The following is a 21,241-nucleotide window of genomic DNA, read 5'->3' on the forward strand; positions in this document are numbered from 1 at the left end:
AAGGCAAAGAACCTGAATAGACACTTCTCTAAAAAGGACATGCAGATGGCCAATAGACATATGAAAAGATGCTCAACATCACTAATCATCAGAGAATTGCAAATTGACTTGTTTAAGTTGACATCTGGCAGCTCAGCTATCTCTAGCTTACCTCTTGACAGTAGCTTTTCAATACGCTGTAATGGAAATAGCATCTCAAAGTCATCCAAAAATAATGTTCAGACCCAACACAGTGTTCTGCTTGCATATTGTCTTATTATGTATTATTATATCTCTGATTTATTCAGGATGTTTATCAAATTCCTCTGCCCATCAAAGGCTCTACCATTTGAAACTCACTACCTAGAGCAGGGGCGTCAAACTCATTTTCACTGGGGGGGTCACATCAGCCTTCAAAGGGCCAAATGTAATTTAAGGACTGTATAAATGTAAGTACTCTTTAACAGTTAAGTGAGAGTTCAGCACTGCCACCAGGTAGAAGCAAAGGTGCTGGGCTGGATGAAAACAAGGTGGAGGGCGGGATTCGGTCCATGGGCCTTGTGTTTGCCACCTGTGACCTAGAAGTAGGGCATGGTGCTTGGAGCCAGTTGTTTTAAAGTTCAGTTCTGCTTTTTACTTCATATGGGAATAACTCACAAAAAAATCTATGGACCTTAATCCCCATATCTTTATTATAATGACATAATGTTACTAATACTAATATTTCAAAATAATTTTGAGAATTAAATATAAAATGATTGTTGTAACCCTTTTTGAAAATTCTACAGTCTCAACTTTTTTCTTTTTTTTTCTTTTTTAAAAATATTACTAGACTTCAACTTCAGTAACCTTTTTTTTACTTTCCTTCCTTTTTTCATCTCATTATATAGAGGCTCTCTCCAAAATAAATCATTAAGCTTTCCTAAGTTTTCTCTCCACTGTCTTGCTCTCACGTTCTAAAGAATGCAACATTCTATTGAAATCTCTAAAAATGTTATATTTCAATATAAATGGTCAAATTAAACAATCCAGAATCCAAGGACTGCCCCAATAGGAAAATCTATTCTACTGAACTCTACTAAAACTGTTTTATTAGTAGTAAAATTATTTTTAAATTCCTTATCCTTTTCACAAAATATTTTACAAACAAATTTTCATGTATACTTTTTTTCTTTTTCCTTCTTCTTTCTTTTCTTCTCCTTAGTTTATCTCTCTGTCCTTTTTTTACAGCTGCTGCACACAGTGTCTGATCATGAGCAACACGGGTTTCAGAGATGCTCATCCTCTTTCTGGCGTAGTAGTGGTGGCCCACCTCCCTGTCTAAATGTCTCTTCCATTACTGTCACTCCTGTCAACTCCACTGATTCCAGACTGTCACTGGGACTGTTAATACCACCACCTTCTAAATGTGGCCTTCCCAAGCCAATCAGTGAGCGCAGCATTCCGAGACCTCATGTAACTTTCTAAACAGAAAATTATTTTTATTATCCCACTTATTTTCTTTAATTCTGCTATAATGTGCTATTTATATAGTAGTGAATATACAGCTATATTTTGAAAATTGGGATGTAGTCTGGGGCCTTTGTATGCCATTTTTGCTTCCATCAGTTACCTGATATCTGAGAGTTTTAGATTGGGAAAGTAGGTTATTGGTGATATTGGTAAAAGCAGTTTCAGTCGATTCAGTGCATAAAGAGTGAAGTCTAGGTTGATGTGAGTTGAGAACTGAATGAAGTAAAAGTTAGGGCAGGAAATGTAGTATCTTTTTCAAGGCACTTACTTAGGCTTGGAGGGAAGAGAAAGATGAGAGGCTGGAGGAGTAAAGAGGGGACAGAGTGAAGGCATTTTTTATTGTTTTATTTTTAATTACCATTGAAGTTTGAGTATCTTTATATTGTGAAAAAGATGAGAGATGAGGAGGCCAGTGGAAATAGAGGAATGAGACATTTAGGACAAGAACATTCCTGAATAGGAGGAAAGTTGCCTGGAAGCCTTTGGATAGACAGTATTTGTGTTAAAGGAAGCAGGTGTTAAAAAAGGGAGACGACAGCAATTTTCCTGCATGAAAACGGGTAGTAACAATCATGTGAATGGCGAATCCATCTCTCTTTACACAGAAGCAGCTTTATTTTTCTTCATTGCTTTCATCTGTGAGTCAGAAAAATAAATGTATTTTGAAAACTCTCATTTTAATATGAATCACTCTTAAGTAATCTCTATTCATGCTCTTATAGAAAAAGAAACTTTTTCCTCACTATCCCTCTCTAAAACAGCAATTCTTTACTTTTATTACTATTATTTTTATTTTATGGATTACGTGTGTTTTCTATATGTTTCCCCCTAAATGACAATCAAAGTGATGACTATTCATTCTTACATTATGTTCTGGCCCAGACTGACCCAGATAATTATTTTGATGGCATATTTAGTGATTATTAATTTATTTCACAAGGTAGGTATCTATTATAGAAAACTTGATGAAATCTTATTCAGGATAAAAGGCACAGCACTGAATCTAATAATTGGCTGTCATTTGTAGTTCTAAATACAAATGAATATATATCCTTTAAAAATTGAAAAAAATGTTTTCAATTGCATTTGTATGGTTATATTTAAGATGATACATCACTTACGTTTAATTATTTCTATTTAAAACATAATCTTAAGGAAAACACATTACTAAAATCATATTTTATATAGTTTCTAACATTTTCAATTATACAAATGGCAGCTTTTTCTTTTATATCTGTTTAGAATGGTATTTTCACTATGTTTGTCATCATCTTTGAGAACATTTTTGTAGAAACTTTCCATTGCTTTCTTGCCATTCAGTATTTAGTGTCACCTGTTGAACCATATGAAATTCCTAATATTTAACTATTTTTCATTCAAATGTATTTGTTGTTTTTATATACATTTTATATATGCATATGAAATATTTAGCATTAGAATGTATCTACATGAAATAGTACCCTAATTCATATTGTTTTCATTGCAGGCAGGCAGTGTGCCACCGAAGTCGCCCTCCACTGACATCTTTGATATGATCCCATTTTCTCCAATATCACACCAGTCTGCAGTACCTACTCCCAATGGCACACAGCCACCTCCCATACCCAGTAGATCTACTGAGATTAGTAAGCTTTCTAAACAAATTAATATTCTTTACTTCGTTTGTATACATTTTAAATACTTAATTAGTACTTTATGTGAAAGTGTATATCTTAATGAGCTCACTAAAATTTTTAATTACCAAAGTATTATGTTCATATATATTTGCCACACTCGGTTAATTATATTTTATTTTATAATTCAGAGTATACTATTAAGGTATTTGCATTTAAAAGTATTTTATGAAAATGATATTTTGGTATAGGGTTATTTACATTAAAATGCAAAGCACTTAATTATACTTTGATTTTGTTTTGGTGTTATATTTTTTATGTTTTAATTTAATTATTAAAAACAACTCCGATGGTAATTATTTTAATAATTTTAGACATATTTAATAGAGCTCATTCTAAACTTTTTGTTATTGTGGAGTATATGGATAATCTTAGTTGAAGAAATACATAAGTCTATGAATTCCATAATTTGTTTATTAACTTTTATGTAAGAGCTGTTTCTTTGATATCTAAAATGTTACAAACGCGTTAATTTTCTGATTTTCCTTCTATATATCTAGAAGGAACACAAAAATCTCTTTTTGATGAATTGGAAGGCATCTAACATGCTCATTTCCAATATCTCATCTCTGCGTTGTGCATCCTGCCACAGAACCTGAGAGAGTAGTTCCCAGTGGCCATGGTCAGTCATGACGTCCAAGGGCAAATTGAAGAAAAGAGAATTTAACATAATGTGCTGTATTGCATCCTCTCTGGTTCACATTAAACCATTTTCACTGTAACTCTGAAGTTTTAGCTTAACGCTTTAAAGTTTGTCAGATCCCATAGTTGATTCATTTTCCCCTGTAGAACTTAACAAAGTATTTTGCACATGTTAGGCATTCATTAAATTTTAGAAAACTAATTTATAAATATGAAGTAATGACATTTGGAACCTTAAAAATCAGTTTATGTAAATATTCAATACTTCATAAGTTGAAATATATATATATTTGTGCATATATATATTGATATATTTTTTGACAATACAAGGTTACTCTATAATACATACATGATCATGTTTTTAGAAAACGTTACCAATATCTTGATATTGTAATGGGATAGTTTTGTCCTTGAAGGTCCCACAACTCTTCCTTTACTGCTGTTCTTACTTACTTGGACTTCACCATAAGTTACTCATTCACTTATGTAATTCAGTGGGCATTTGTTTAGCATATACACTAGACTTAGGTTACATACTGGAATTTGAAATATAAATTAGCAACATATCCATGATGGAGGCTTTTAATCCAAGTCAAAAGATAAATTGAAGTGAGTAAATAAATTTTAAGATATTTGGAAGGAATAATCTATCAGGATAGTAACTGAGACTTCAAAATCAATTATGGTTTAGGATTTTAGAACAAATGTTTTTAATGGGGGAAAGCTAAGGTAGAGAAGGAGTAAATAATGAGTTCTGTTTTAGACATCATTTGAAGTAGTCAAATGGTATAATGGGATTTATCACCTGAAGTTAACACCTTGCTGCCTTGTTAATTGTCTGCCTCTCCTAAGCGCCAAAGTTTAATATGTCAATAGATAGAAAGACTAGATAAATAAATGATAGATAGATAGATAGTCCTGGTTACCCCTTACTGCCTATACTGACAATTTAAGGAAAAAATCCTCAACTTGTTTTTAATAGTAAAATTGTCTGAAACTCTAATCCAGTAGGGTTTTGGTAATAGGACTTTTTCTTTAGATCTTAAATATGTTCATTCATATATTTTTCATTATTTGCTAAATACGTAAAAACAGAAACCTGTAAGATTTCTCCTGAGTTTCTCTTTTTTACTATATGAGAACCCTGCTAGTTCTCCAGAACATATTTTTGACCTTTGAATATGTATAGACTTTAATTAATTCATTTAATACTATGTTCCCTGATTGACTCTAAATTCCATGAAGGAAAGAACTTGATCCTTTCTTACTACTTTAATCCTAACAAAAATTACCTAGCAAAATGCATGGCATTTAACATGTGTTCAATAAATATTGAGTGGATAAAGGAAAGAATTACTGAGTGAGGTATTACCTAATAGTTTATTCTTTTACTTTTACATTAGACTTAAATAATTTTAATATTACTAATTGCATAACAGATCTTTTTATTAGAAATTGACTTATGTGACATTTTGTTATAAATTTTAAATTCTTCTGAGCTGACCAAAATATGTCATAGAGCTCTGTAATGTTTATTAATTTATTGATATAATGATACCAATACATTAATATGTAAATGTAGTAGCTTCTTAAGTTGTGGGGGGGTCAAGAACCCTTGAGAGTATGATAAAAGTTATGAAGCATTTCAGGAATGTCAGAGATCCCTTTAAGCCCATTTGAAATCTTTGGCAATTTCGAGTGCCGACTTCAAAAAAATCTATGTAATGAAAATCTCTGTAGCTCTGATCAGCAGTTCTTTCTCTTTATTAATTCATTTTTTGACCAACATCTGCCATGTGTAAAGCATTGTTCAGTGTGCTTGTGGAATGGTGGTAACCAGGCTACTCCTCTAAAGAAAAGTTCCTCTTGTTCTCAAAATTCTGGTTGATTGCCCAAGCAACATCAGACTGAGAAAATACATCATAAAAACAATAATATTGATAAGTTATATAAAAGATAGCAACAAATTTCCACATGTTTAGGTGACCCTGGCTTATTCCTTTTGTTCTGGTATAACTGTGGGTAGTGTTCCTTTCACTCTTAAAAGTGTCTTTATTTTGGGTGATAAAATATGCCCCTCTTATTTGTACAGCACTTACCAGAACTGGAAACTTCTGAGCATTTATATCAGATTACATAATATATGAATCTGGCCCCCCAAAATGTTGACTGGAGACTCAAGTATAGTGGGAGTGGAAGAGTGAGGCTATCACAGAACTTAAGCAGCAGAAATGTTATTCCTTACATAGCATTGAATTTAGAGACTATAGTTATAGTTTCCTGAAAAATGAAAGTCTTACTACGTTTTAAATTCCGATGTCCATATATCATTTGAAATTCTTTTCTAGTCAATTAAGGCTTTATTTGAATTAATTCAGAGGAAAGAAATTTCTTAACCATTTTTTAAACTTTTAAAATTATGTAATAGGAAAGCTTTATCAATCACAGACATTGATTTTAACTTGGACACTTCTTTTGTAATAAAAAATGCATATTTTATATGTACAAAGAGCTTTTTGATATTCCATGGCTGCTATTTTTTAAATGACTTTATTGTTGTTCAATTACAGTTGTCTGCATTTTCTCCCCACCACTCTCCCCAACCCCAGCCAAGCCCACCTCCCTCCCTTGTTTCCACCCTCCCCCTTGGTTTTGTCCATGTGTCCTTTATAGTAGTTTCTACTTGTTTCTGGGCTAAGAAACATTTAAAAACAACCTGTTTCATTGTGGTTATTTAGAAAGATGAAATAATTTCACACTACGTGAGATGATGCTCCTTAAATTTTTTTCTGAGATAAAAATAGATGAACTATGAGTAAAAGTACATACTAATCTAGTCAGTCCTACATATTGCTTCATGATTGTGTTGGCAAAGTCATCAGTAAATGAAGTAGGAAAGTCTCATTAAGTAGCAGATTCACTTTAGTATATTTAAATTTCTTGAGTAAAATGTATGTATTATAACATATTAATCATCAAATATTTGGTGAATCTGATATTAAGAACCCTTAATTAAAGACACAGAAACATCTCTGGATAATAATTTTTATATCTAGTTTTAAATATCATCATAAAATGAATCTTTGCTTGCTTGTTGGCAATATAAGCTCAGGAAAGCCCAGAGTAAAGTATAACTGTGGATACTGGCTCATTTGGTCACGTAAGTATTTGTTTATATAATTCTGTCTTTTAAATATAACACACCCCAACTTCCTGTCATTCATATACTAAATCATTTTCTTCTGTTTAGAACGGGACCTGTTTGGAGCAGAACCTTTTGACCCATTTAATTGTGGAGCAGGGGAGTTCCCTCCTGATATTCAATCAAAATTAGATGAAATGCAGGTGACTATTTAACAAACTGACCCACAAATGCTTATTCTTTTTAATATGAGTTGCTATATACAAAAACTATCCTTTTCTTGAGTTACTATCAGTATAAAAACATACTTAAAATAATTACTTTAAAATAATGATACACATTTAAGTCCTAAAAATACTCCTCCACCTGCTAAGGATAGGTTTTAGTTTTGTCCTTAATGGTTTAATTTACAATAGTAATAAGATGATTCACATTTTTATATAAAACTACATGGATTCTAATTATTTATTTTGAAATCCAAGAATTAAAAGGTAATTAGACTAAAATTCAATCTCAGTCTTAACAATTATGAATTTCAAAATTGTGAATGGGAAGATGAAGGAAATCTTTGTAAGACTAAAAATCAGTCTCCCTTAAAACAAAGGAAGCATTGTATCTGTATTTCATGACTTTGGAGCTCTTACTAAAGAAAAACAAACACCCAGTAACAAGTTTTTTATGAACGTAGTTAAGTTGGGTTTTTGTTCCTTATCTCCCTTTTATTTTTCAATTCTGATTTGATCTGGAAGTTTGAAGATACTGATTTTAAGAACTCCATAGAATTGTCTATGATTAACAAATGTTCTTATAAACACTAAACACTTCTGTTACTATTTTCACTTTATATTTTGGTGAAGTTATTTATTATATGCTAGTTTTTATCAAAGATATATATATACATAATCTCTTAGAATGCAGACAGAAGCAAATTATATGAAGCCGAAGCTGATTTAAAAGAGGCAGAGGAGTCATTTTTATTTATTAACAGCCTCTATGCTTCATTTCCCAGAAAAAGAAAATTAGTTATTATGTTCTGATCTTCTAACATACATAACACTCCTTCCTAGAAAGATAATACAAATACCCATCTGTTTATTTTGGACTGTACCTAGGAAGCAGTCTTACCTTCTAGGGATAATGTGATTTTCCTAGATGATATTATTTGGCTGAAACTAAAGCAACCAATATCAAACTTCTGTTGATTTTAGCATGTATGAATGACAACACAGTTTCCCCATCTCTTTGTTATATTTCAAATATTATGGAACTTTCACTTAAATGGTGCATAATAATTTGTCAGTGATGCTTTATTTCTTTCATACAAAATCAGTTGCTTTCCTTTTTTGATTAGGCTTGTACTGTTTGGGCCTAGTGCTTTTGTACGGACAAATACAGATATGGGCACTGATGTGGTAGTATTTGTTCTCAAGTGTTCCACAAACCCTGAAGAGTACTTTTCCATTAATGTTTTTTAGATTTTCACAAAATTAAAAATTTTTCTATAGATTTTTTAAGATAAGATTTTTAAAAGATAAAAATCTTACAACATTGGATTTTTGTAAGAACTCATTTGAGAAACACTGTATTGGAATGAGTTCATGATGTGTTAGTCAAATAATGTTAATCTGTGGTATTTTTGTTTTTATTTCAGTTTTGCTATTTCTAATATTTTCTTAATGCTTTTTTTATTCCTTTCTGCTTTCATGGTGGGTAGCGCCAGAGATGGTTGGTATATATTTTCATAATAATTTTAAACAACATAAATTTTTACAGCTAAAGCCTTATTATTTGCATGCTTTATTTAATAAATATTCAAATAGCTGTTTCATATGGATTTGTATGATTATTAGTTGTGTTTAAGGAGATCTGATAACCTGTATTTTAAAGTATTTTTTTGATGACTTAGTCACTAATATGTTGTCCACTTAATTGCTTGTCATTTCTATGAGCCCAGGATTTACTTGCAAGGTGACTTTAACTAAAGTAAAATAATTTTTCTATCTAAAGTTTATAATGGCTTTTGTTATTAATCTTGTTAGTCTAATTAATCTAACACACTTTAGCTACTATTTTTACCTTTGCAAGTACGTAAAAAATTTATACACTATAATGGCTTATATAAACCATTGCATTGAGTCAATAAGACTACTGAAGTATTTGGTTTTCCTTGTTCATTTACAGAGGAAATCATTGAAACACCTCATACGTGAACAATTTAATCAGAAAGGTTAAGCCATGTTTTATTATAAATTGGTAGAAAATTAGATATTTATCTGAAATCTGGGGGGGCAACGTTACCTGCAAGTCTCCCCCATCCACCATTGATGAAAGTAAAACTACCAAGACATGATCCGCTTGGGAAGGAGAGGTGGCCAATTTCACAGAGAAGAAAGGCCAAGAGCCCCTTCCTCAACGGCTTTTATTGGGTTGTAATACACAGGAATACAGGTGGCAAGGATCAAACGTAGATAATATTTCAAAGAAATCTGAGGGCTTAGTCTGAGTCAGTGTCTGTCAGGAAAGGGGGTTGCAGAAACTTTGGGAGACATACTCATTTCCTGCTTGGACCCTCAACATATGAATAAAAGCACTCTTAGCAAAGCAGGTTTCACAGGACTTGTAGGAATTCTTTCTTATGCCCAATCACCCCAGATCCCACTCTAGCTGGCATGAGGCTGCACCGCCTCCCCCATCACAGGTTTTCAGGCTTAAGTGAATTAAAGCCAGAAATTCCTTCTCCCAGAGGACATGGGGACTTGGGCTATGTCAGAATAGCTCAGAGGCGAGGGTCCATCACTCCCTCTTTGTTGCAGTCCCCCAAGTCCTTCCACAAAGGCCTCCTAAGTAATCGTGTCTGGCTTAGGTTGCCCCTCTCTGTGAGGAGTATTACCCATCATCGACTAACCAATCATGCTTTGGGGGCAGTGGGCGTAAGCAGGGGCAGCGTTTGCTACCAGAGACAAGGTCTGTCTCCTTAGGCTCACATTCTGGATGTCGCTCACTCAGCTTTAACCATGGGGGTTAGTTACAACTCCTGAAAGCAGGCAGAGCGGTTCCCTACAGAAATCAATAATTTAGTTTTTCCATTTAATTTAAACTGCTGGGTACATGTCACCAAAAAGCAAATCAGTGTAATAGTATTGATAGCCTGGAAGTGTACCGAGTAAGTTATAATAACTTAATACATTGAAGAAAAAAGCATGGCAAGTCAATGAATGGTGAAAGAACTATGCATTGAGTGGTGCTAAGTCAACTGGTTAATAACTTGGGAGAATCAATATGCACCAGAAACAGCAAATATTCAAATAAATTTTATAAGCATTAGGTAGTTTAAAATGTTTGAAATATAAGTGAATATTGATCAAACTTTTTATATGGTGAGACATTTTTATAAGGGCATATTTTATAGGAACATATAATCTTCTACAGAAGAACTTATATAGTTTTTTTTTTTTAATTTTCCCTCTAAAATATAACTATATCAGCCCTGGCTGGTCTGGCTCAGTGGATTGAACCCTGGCCTCCAAACCAAAGGGTCACTGGTTCAATGCCCAGCCAGGGTACATACTTGGATCACAGGCCAGGTCCCCAATAGGGGTCACGTGAGAAGCAACCACACATTGATATTTCTCTCCCTCTCTTTCTTCCTTTTCCTCTCTCAAAAGTAAATAAATAAAATCTTCAAAAATATATATAACTATATCACATATATATGAATAAAGTAAGTAGACAAATGATTAGGAAACTAAACAATCAACATACAAATCAGAAAAAAAGCCACACACATTAAGTAAAGAATTATCAGTGTGTTTTGACCTAGCAAATTACAACTATTATTTTCTTAATAATAAACAGCACTGGTGCAATGTGGTGAACCAGCACTCGAAGTCATTGCTGCACAGTGTCAGCTCACAGCACTCCTGTAGAGGGCAATTTGTTATTAAAACTTGTATTGGCACTTTTCATCAAAAGTTAATATTATCTATTCTGAGGTGGAAAACTATAAGTGTAGGAAATATGAAGAACATCTAGTCAGCCTTATTAGCAACTGTAAAATAATGGAAGCTATTAAATCATATTAAAAATGAATAGAATCTTATATAGTCAGTAAATTAGTTTAATGTGGATTCAAAATAATAATAGAAAGTTTGTTTTGCTAATATTAAAAACATAGGAAATTCTATATACTATACATTAGGCATTAATAGAAAGTTATATGTAGTATAATTGTGTTTTACATTTTTATCAAAATTGTTTTTAAAAATCTATAGATGGAAAAAAAGGAGACTCAAAAGACCTTAATCGACATGTTCACAATTTGTGTACATTAATGTTTTTTCCTTTCTTAATGTGCATCTTCCCTATTTCAAAAAAAAAAGAATGCAATTGGGCAAAATATTCTATACAAAAAACATATTAATATATTAATAATAAAATTATTTTTGTGTGGTGTTAGTTTATGATAATTTTCATGACTACATAAGTTAAATAAAGTCTCGTTTTTATTCAGAACCTAGACAGATTCAGAATCTGTTAAACTATGATTTACAAAATGATACCTAGAAGAGAAGGTCAGATAATGTATGAGAAATTTTATTGTAGGAGAAATAACAACGTGTCTGTTCATTGGGATGATTAAAATAATCTAGGGAACTTTGAAAGGGTCCTTATAAAGTTACCATGGAGATCATCTTGTTGCCTTTGTGTTGCCCGTTCACTTTTGGAAACTAGTGAATGCGGTGTCAAGAAAGGCATAAACTGAACACTTTGCAGCCCTTTCCTGCCTTTGAATATGATGTCTTTGGTGTAGGAGCTGCACAAGTAACAGTGTAAAAAAAAAGAAGAAAAAAAAAAGAGATCATCTTTTAAGTGAGAAACTTTTTTAAAATATTGAAATTACAATTGAGCCCTATTTATTTTGATTACTATTCAACCTTTTAAATACTAATAACACATTGAGAAATAGTATTTTCAGGGCCATTGATGTGATACTGGTTTAATTCAGAATGAACTGGCAAAATTTAAAAAACACTGTATGGTATCAAACTTTTCCAAAGCTAATATATATCCTAGTTCTCTGTCTGCCTATCTATCTATCTATCTATCTATCTATCTATCTATCTACCTACCTACTATATAGCAAAATATTCTTGTGATAAGAACACACTTTGAAAAAATTACAGTAAGTACTCTGACATTTGCTTAACTGAATGTAATTTGTATTCTAAGTACTGGGAAGAAATTTTGAGAAACCTTTACAGTGATGACATTGCTCTGCATTGTCTATGCCGTAGGTAGAATGAGCACTCCGTGAACATTACTAGAGAATAAGGTGTGGCTTGCGGTTTTATAACAATCTTCTTCCTCCTGTACTACATTAGGAATGGTTACATTGGATTTGTAGTAACATATGTACTTTTAAATACCTGTTCTAAATGAATGTAATTTTGGGAAATGCAAATAGATACACCATTACCACCACTACCATTACTACCAGTTAGATAGTAGATACAATCTAATTAAACAAAACACAAAGCAAAACAGGGACAAATCCTTATTTTTTTAGAGGGTTTTTTCTTTTCTATTTATTTTTGCTAAGGAATAGACTGCTGTCTACATTTCATGTGCCAAAAATGTGTCGTGTGCCCACCCCAGACTACAGGTGATCTCAGTGAACAAAATTTCAGTTCTGTAAGAAAGTTAGAAATATCTTTAAAATACATAATATATATTTGTACATAATGTGATTTGTATATGAATATGTATACATATATATATATGAAAAAGAGAGAAGAGAAACGTTGCCTTGCAGCTTCTACAGGAAAACCCAAAACGTGGGCTCCAGTTCCATTGGTCAGTGGGAGTCCGTGCTTTTCCTCTCCCCTTTGTAGGTCAGTGAGCAAAGATTTACATACAAATGTGGGGACTGTGATAGCTTATACTTCTACTATCTGTCATGCAAAAAAAGAAGACAACTTGGAGTCCAGAAGGAAAGGTTTTCTTTGTTGTTGTTGTTGTTTGCCATTAACTTTTAGCTCAAAGCCTAAGGAATAAAAAAAATGAAGACATTTTGTAACTATATCAGAGGCAACTTCATTTCCAAAAACATCTAAAACATGCTCAGTGGAGTGGGATTTGTGATGACTTCTTGCCACTACAGGCAGACCTAGTAAAGGAAGCTTTCTTGGTGACAGTGTCCTGCCATTCTTTCTGTGTTCCGCCTAGGATGTGACATTGCATTTTACTGAACGGATTTTATCAGGATCCAAACAATGGTAACCAAAAAGAAAGGTGAAAACTAGCTGGCTGTGTTGAACCAGTGTCAGTTTGAAGTTTAACTATCTTACTTAATATTACTTAGTTTTAAGTAAATGTCAATCATTAAAGGCAACAGAGAAGAATTTAAGAATGGTGAAGACTTTACTGAAAAAATGTTTACAACTTAAAACTGCAACTTATAATTCCATATATTTAAGTTTTTTTTCTGTCTCTCATGCAAGCTAACTTCACATATATTTTAAAAATGTTTAATTCTAATAGTTATAAAGATCTGCTTATATGCTTTATATATTGGTATACACCAATATATAAAGGATATACACCAATATATAAAAATTTGACAAGCCAACACTTGACATTTAATTATTTCTTAGTTAATCAAAGCATGAAGATTTCAACTTCAGTTCATAGTCTCTTTGGTGTACTGATTCTTTTTTTTTTTTTTGCTGTGAGTATTTTCTATTTTAATTATTTTACTCTATTTTACAGGAGGGGTTCAAAATGGGACTAACTCTCGAAGGCACAGTATTTTGCCTTGACCCACTAGACAGCAGGTGCTGACGTCGAAAAACAGGTTCCTTATTCATGTTAAATTTATTTCATCCACATATATATATAAATATATCATTCATTATTACTTTATAACAGGTCTTATACTTGTGCCAATAAATTTGTTAATATTTTCACTTTCTGAAATTTATTTCAGTAAAATATCCTCATACATTCACTGTTGCTCTGTAAAATTTTATTTTAAAAACAACTCACTGTAAAGTAAATCATCCTTTTATGTTCATTTCAGTTTCTATTATAGAAGAATTTGTAATCAAAAAACAAATTATCCAAATATCTATCGTGTGTCTGAGTTCTAAATAGTTAGCATCTTGAAATATTGTGTTCATATATACCAGGCTGCTAGATTATGATTGATTTTCTAAAAGCCATACCTTAACAATACCTTTCAATGTCCTAAAGAGACATACCAATTTCAAACCTAGTACCGTATTCAAACTAATAAACATGTTACCATTCATTAGACAGATGTCATTTTATTATGAAATGTAGTTTCATATCATTAGAAAAACTTAAACTTTGAATACAATGCCACCAGATCATTTTCAGCAGGTTAAATAACAAATATATAAATTCTTACAATAATTAAATCAAATGTATTTAGAGTATTAGTAAATGCAGGGTAATAATGTTAGTTATCATCAGTTATACTCTAAATATTATATTTATTTCGTAAATAAATATTGTGGAAAAAAGAAAATCTGCTATTTACAAAAAATTTAACATTTAATTTTAATGAGATAATTTCCATTACCAAACATGTAATCGAGTCTCATGTATCCTGAAAAAGCATTTGAAAAGTATGCTATCTCTAGTTTCAGTTTGTTCCTATTTACTTTACCAAATATATTTTTGTCTCAAAGTATTGTGATGCCTCATTAGTTTTGATACTCTAAAATCTATGACAACTATTCATGAATAATCAGTTATTTAGCAAATATAATATTTTATTGTTGAAGTTAGAATCTCATTTTTTTATAAAAATCAACTTGCCTTTAGTTTAGTTTTTAACATAAATATTTTTACTCAGTACAACAAAAATTTATGGTTAAAACTTATAATTTGATTCATTACATTGTCAAAAAAATTAATTAATGAGTTTAGATTGGGGGTAGATCTCAAAACAGATTTTACTTTCTTTTTAGTCTTGGAAAGTTTTTTTCTAGTGCTAAAGACACATTTTCACTAGACAAAGACATTAAATAGCTTATGCAATGTTGTATTTGTATGTTTCTTCATCATGTTCTTTGATATATATAAGCCTTGTTGTTTGTTTTCTGCTATCTGCTAAGTTGTATCTTAATTAGAAGACAGTATATGTTTCATAAAAAAAGTCTTTATAATTTTGTTGGTCATACAGTATTTTGGAATTTGTATAATGAGGACGCTTAGAAGCCATATCAGTGGCTTTTTTTAACAGATAGAATTTGTATTTTTATTGTACTTTAAAAAGCTTTATGTAATAGGTATATATTTAGTGGCCATTTATTATCAATGGTAACATAATAGAATACTTAAGATGTATTTGCACATTTAAGATTATTACTTTACCAATTTTTAATGGTAATCGGTTCTGCTATGGGCATGGTTAAATAGTCCACAATTGGTCATTACTTATGAGAATTTATTTCACCGATGCATTTTTATGAAGATCCAGTTGAAAAGTGTATTTCTATGTAAACTCAATGATATGTTTGATTTTGCTGAAAATAAATGATTTGAATTAAATTAAACTGTATAATTTACTCATTACATAATCTCTAGCTAAAACACTTTCTGAAGCTAATTACGTGCCAGGTATTTCTGGTCATACATTGGAGACAAAAGAAAGAAAGGGGCAGATAGAAGAAAAAGAAAGAATTTTAACTTCATTTTTTAAATTTATTTTAATTGTTGTTCAAATACAGTTTTCTGCCTTTACCCCCATCCTTAACTTCATTTCTTACAGCCCACACACATTTTAGCCGTATGAACAAATATCATTCAGTTGTGAAAACAATGGACTTGATCCTGCTGGTGAGAGAGGTCGGAGTTTGGTTACTTTCACCAGAAGCATCTGGTGCAATAACCATATTATGAAAATACACCTTTTCAAAATTAAGAGTCTTTGTAGCCTTGTAATAACAATACACGTCTTGGCTGATTGCCTTAAAAAGTGAACTCGATAATAGGATTCGAGTTGTGGTTAATGGGCTATTATGAAGAAGCTTTGAACTTATTCAAAACATAATGTTAAGTATTTTAAGGACACACAGGATGTAACATGCACCGCTTTGCCCACCAATGAATAATTCATCAATCCATTCAATGAAATTCATTTATTACTCTATGTGAATAACATGTATTACAATGGATAAGCAAACATCTTGTCGGTTTGCTAGCAGACATTGTTAAATTGAAGGTGTCAGGAGCCCTACATTTTATATTTAACTTAAATCTGGGTACTTAGCACTGCCTTGTGTCTGTAACATTAGTTATCCAGTTGTGAAGCTTATCAGAACACGTGAATGACCATTTTCTTCTTTTCTTGTTTCTTCCATTTATTATTTGAAAAATTTTCAAAAACTTTTAGTCACATGATAGTAACTCATTTTCAGATAGAATTTCTAATAGATTTCATGTTGTTACATTTCTAAGTACTGACTTTTTTTTACTCTTTTAGATGTTTCTTAACCATGGAAAAAACTGGCTGTTAATATTTTTTGTTCCAGTGTTTCCATATATACTTCCAAATTCAATATTTATTCATGATTTTGGGTTTCAGCCTCTGTTAAATTACTTGAAAAATCTTGGTCTCGCCTTTGACAGCTAAATCGCAGACTCCACCTAAAGGACGCCCTTGATAAGCCGCTACCACACTGATGAGATGGGCATGGCTAATATCAGGTGGGGCAAAAGTAGGTTTACACTTGTGAGTGTGTGAGACAGAGTTTGTCCGTGTGTTATTATTTATTAATTATCGCATTCTTTTCCATACAAGCAGCTGTAAATCTACTTTCTCCCCACCTGGTATTGTCCTCAGACTCCTGTTGTCATGCTGGAAGGTCCTAACTTAAGCATCCTCTCCTTCCCAGATAACCTCAGCTGGATTTCTCAATGTCTATCTCACACGTTTGGCAAGAATAAACATACACTTATTCTTACACGTTTATTCCATGTCTTGATTTTATATAACACACTTTTAGAAATCCCTCCCTTAAAATATATTTGAATTCTACCCAAAGTGGGATTCTTTTACTCTAGTGAGAAGACCACCTCCTAAAACAGTTTATGATTTTCTATTTTTTTTACTTTCAAGTAAGTTTTTATGAATTGTGGATATTTAAATAGCAAAAGAATTTACCATTCTCTGGATTCATTTCTTTTCACCCTAGTTCTTGGATTCCAAGACACACCATCTCAAGATCATAGTTAAATATACAAAAGGTGGCATCTTTAAAAAGGGGTTAAAATTAAAGTCTCATTTCAATTTTTTCTGGCATTGCATAATAAAGTAAAATAGCTGAATTTCTTATTTCTATATCACTAACATTAGATTTTGTGTCAGTTACCAATATGATTGCATCACTAAAAATTTGCAGAAACTTGCCTTATTAACCTTAGCTAAATTTTGCCATTCCTTCAGATGCACACTCAAAATTAGTCGAGGCAAGCTTTTCCAGTTTGCAAACAACTCTATCTATGACCACTTTGGAACAAGATTAAGGTTCTTAAATGTATGTTAATTCATTAAAAGATCACTAAGTGGAAGCTGTAGTTATCTTCTAACATTATCAATTTATCAATAATGTGTTTTACAAAAATCCATAAAGTAATCTCTTTAGACATCTTTAAAATTTTATAATGTCTTTTTTTAAACTTTGATTTATTACCCAAAAATTTTGAGGGGAGGATGGTCTTGACATTTTTGTATCCTCTCTGGTGCCCAGCACAACACTTTATTCCTACACTTTTTAAGTGTAAAAGGTTGAATATATTCCCTAGCATGCTTCTTGGTAATGATGTGAACTAAAACTTCTTATGCTGTCTTTGAAAGAAAAGTACAACATGCATTCCAAGTAAATGTCAGAAGATAACCACTTTGCCCTTCTAATGAAATCTCTACCATTATTTTAGCTTTAATCTTACCACAATAACAATTTGCTAAATAAAGATCTTTACATATGCTAAGAGCATCTCTCAACCACCACAGAATGAATCATAGACTAAGGAAATCTGTCTCAACTGAGGGAAGAAGAAAAAGCAAAGGACTATTGAGCTTCAACGAGGCTATAAAGAGTCAAAGATGAATGTTGTATAGTTACGGGACATTTCATGTTCTCAAAGGAGTGGAGAACTCTTATTTGGTGAGCATGTACATTGAAGGATGATAGCTAAAAACTCAAACTGTATCTTTCTTTGAATCTCATATTGTAATCACACAGTGTACCTTGGTTTTAAATATTTTTAAATTCATTTACTTCTCAACTTTTTATTGTCTTCTTACTTCAAATGACATTTTACAAAAACATGCTGGGGCTCTTCCCAGTTGAGTGCTCCCTCCCCTCTGTCTGGCCAGGCTGCTATGTTCTAGTCTGTTCCAAAGGTCACTTGTTCCAGTTGAAATAGCTGTCTGGATGGACTGGAAATAATCCAGATTCTGGTTGTTCCCGCAAAGAAAGCAAAGAAAGATGTTTGTGTCTTGGCTACATTTTGAAAGAAAAAAATTAAAAACTTTATGGCTAAGTCTACTAATAGATTAAGAAAATTAATGTAATTCTGAAACTAACTTAAAATTGTTATTACTTTTTCAGTGATTTGCATCTTTTTGATTTTTGTATACTTTTCCAAATCAGTTGTTTATTATCAGCATCATTTAGTAATTGGTATTAATTAGTCAAGAATTTATACGTGTATGCAGAATGATTTTTGACAGAGTCAGCATGTATTAATTTCTTATACACATATTTCACTTAGCTATATAGTTTCCATTTATTTTATTTGTGGTATCTGCTTTAATTAGAGAAATAAGCTTAATGAACACTAGACGGTGTAAGGAATGAGAAATTATAGGTAATGGGGGTAATCATAAATATTCAGAGATATCAACTAAGCCACACTTGGCAACCTGACTGTGGACAGATATATGACCTGTTCATTTTTAAAACAGTTTGGACCATCTGCAGGCTAGGGAGTAGTAAGTGTGATGCGATTATGTAAAAAGCTCTTTCAACAGTGATTCATCTTTAATTTCCTCTGGCTCTCTGATAATGCCTACAGCTTTCTTTTTCTTTTCCTCTACATAAAAGGTGGTAAATAGGAAAGTACCTGAGGATAAGATGATTCTTGATTCATGACTTCTGCCATCAAGGGGAATTAGAAAAATAAATCTTACTTTCTTAGAGTTACTTGTTGGAAAGTTTCTAAACCATACTTTACTTAAATTCTTAAGTAATTTTTAAAGATTACTTCTATAAACTATGTTTGCTTTAGAATATCTGAGTTTGATCTAAAGGGAACCACAGAAGATTTAAAACTTCATACTTTGATGTTACACTCAACGGTTACAGCTTTAGTCTGATCTTCAACTTTGGGAATGTCTTGTAATAGGGTTCATGAAGTTCATGCACATTAGCTATTCTTGGCATGAGAGAGAAGAAAGCCCTCCAAGTAACCCAAAGCTTTTTAAAATTGTCATAGAAACCACATATTTCATCTTTTATTTACATACTAGCTATAAATAAATATTGAATCAATGGCTCCTAGGTAAATAGTGCATTAGCTGGCACTAACCCTGTCAAAGAAGACAGTAGACACCACTAAACTGTCTCGGCCTTTGTGTCTGTTTATTATTTCAAAACCTTCATAATAAAGTTGAACGCAAAGCAAAAGAATTAATCTAAGATTCTATCCGACTAGGGACATGTTGGAAAGAAGAGCCCAGAGCATATTTGCACTGGAGAACTAGAGCCTATATTTGCTTTAAAAATATTAACAATTTGTCACATTTTCAGGATAACTTCAAGATAAATGATGCCTGCCTCGAAGAAATTCAAAGGCACCTATCTTTCCAAATAAATGTTAACCTTGAAAATACCATCAAAGACATGTTACAATGTATCATAATTCTGTACTGAAATATCAAAACAAATGTAATCCGAAATATGTTTACATATAGAAAAATGTTTAGATTCACAGAGAATTTGTTGTATTTTTGGATTTTAATGGAATCTGCTTGTATGTGCTTAGGTTTTAAAACGAAGCTTCATGTTTGAGATGTGAATATCAGGCTACCTTCCTGAAATGTATTCGAGTAATGTATGTGTATGTGACATATACTGAGTTGTCTCCTCTGTGTAGTGTTTATGGTAAAGTTTTTCTTATTGCTGTTAAGTATAAAGAAAAGAAAATGTGGAGAACATGAAAATTCCTTGCATCCCTGTTAAATCTTCCAAAGTTAGCAATACATTTCTCATCACTCTGTATCCCTTCCTTAAGCCTTAATCATAAAGCTGAAACTGAAAAACAGCTGTCCCTGAAAACCACGCAAGACTCAAGCATTGATTTCTGCTATGCAAATTGATCAAATCTCTACAAACCTTTAAAAGACAGTGTACAAAAAAACAAAAACAAAAAGCCCTAAAGCAAAGTTAATTTTTTAAAAGCAGTCAGAATGTCTATCTAATCAAATAAAATTAATTAGAAAGTTGGTGGACAGAAAATACAGTGAATGAGACCATGGAAAGCACATGAGTCATATGACCTAGTTAAGTTTATTTAGAACACACATACACACACTTGGAAAAATTTGGGATTCCATCAAAACCAGATTGTTTTCCAAACTGCTCCCCAACTAAAAATTAGAAGGTTAAAGGAAAATTGAACAAAAATGTCCCAAACAGCAATGCATGAAAATTGTCAAACAACTACCAAAACAAACAAAACTAAAAGGGAGGCCATGTTTTATCACTTTAAATTTTATGTATTAAAAGACATTCAACAGTTTTTATCTCATATAAGTGTTTATATTAACTGGCATTTAATACCATTTATCTTTTTCTTTGAAAATTATCAAGAAAATTGTTATAACAAATTCATTTTTATGATGTAAAATGATCCAGTGTAACTAGAATTTAAAGAACACAGAGCTATTTTGGAATGTGCTTGCTCTTAAGAATGGCCAAGCAAGATTAAAATAAATGCATTAATTGATTATTGTTCTTCATGAGAATGAGCAATTTCAGGCAGAGAGAAACTGCAGCTCTGTTTCAAAAGGTCAGGAGCAGTGGTATTTAAGAGAAAAACTGAAGTCACATTTTTAATACTTAAGACAGATGCTTTATGTTACAAGGCTTCTCTGATTAGATCTTTTTGTGCTGACTAGAGTCTGTTCTCCTGGGTGGGTATAGACTAGAAGGAAAAACAAGTTATTGTTCTTTACTGATCCTTTTCTGTGCCTTGACTG

The 21,241-nt window shown here is 32.0% G+C and overlaps 1 protein-coding gene and 1 non-coding gene across 5 annotated transcripts in view; both read left to right on the forward strand.

Annotated features, from left to right (window-relative positions):
* Window positions 1-15,521, forward strand: part of GULP1 (GULP PTB domain containing engulfment adaptor 1) — a 217,486-nt gene extending 201,965 nt beyond the window's left edge. For 3 of the 4 annotated variants that reach the window (XM_037162974.2, XM_037162978.2, XM_037162976.2), the window contains 3 exons: window positions 2,978-3,116; window positions 7,057-7,151; window positions 13,717-15,521. In XM_037162974.2, coding sequence (XP_037018869.2) covers window positions 2,978-3,116; window positions 7,057-7,151; window positions 13,717-13,788 — 306 coding nt within the window. In that variant the 3' untranslated portion in view covers window positions 13,789-15,521. Of the gene's footprint in view, window positions 1-1,209; window positions 1,435-2,977; window positions 3,117-7,056; window positions 7,152-13,716 lie in introns of all 4 variants that reach the window. The other variant, XM_053665219.1, reaches the window with a different exon arrangement.
* On the forward strand, window positions 11,645-11,778 carry LOC119062138 (small nucleolar RNA SNORA13). The gene has a single exon (XR_005084926.2). It is a non-coding gene; the product is annotated as a small nucleolar RNA SNORA13 (small nucleolar RNA).
* Window positions 15,522-21,241: the final 5,720 nt, after the last annotated feature.

This window comes from Artibeus jamaicensis, unplaced genomic scaffold (genome assembly GCF_021234435.1).
Source record: "Artibeus jamaicensis isolate MK-2021 breed Jamaican fruit bat unplaced genomic scaffold, CSHL_Jam_final contig_391, whole genome shotgun sequence".
Lineage (NCBI taxonomy): Eukaryota > Metazoa > Chordata > Mammalia > Chiroptera > Phyllostomidae > Artibeus > Artibeus jamaicensis.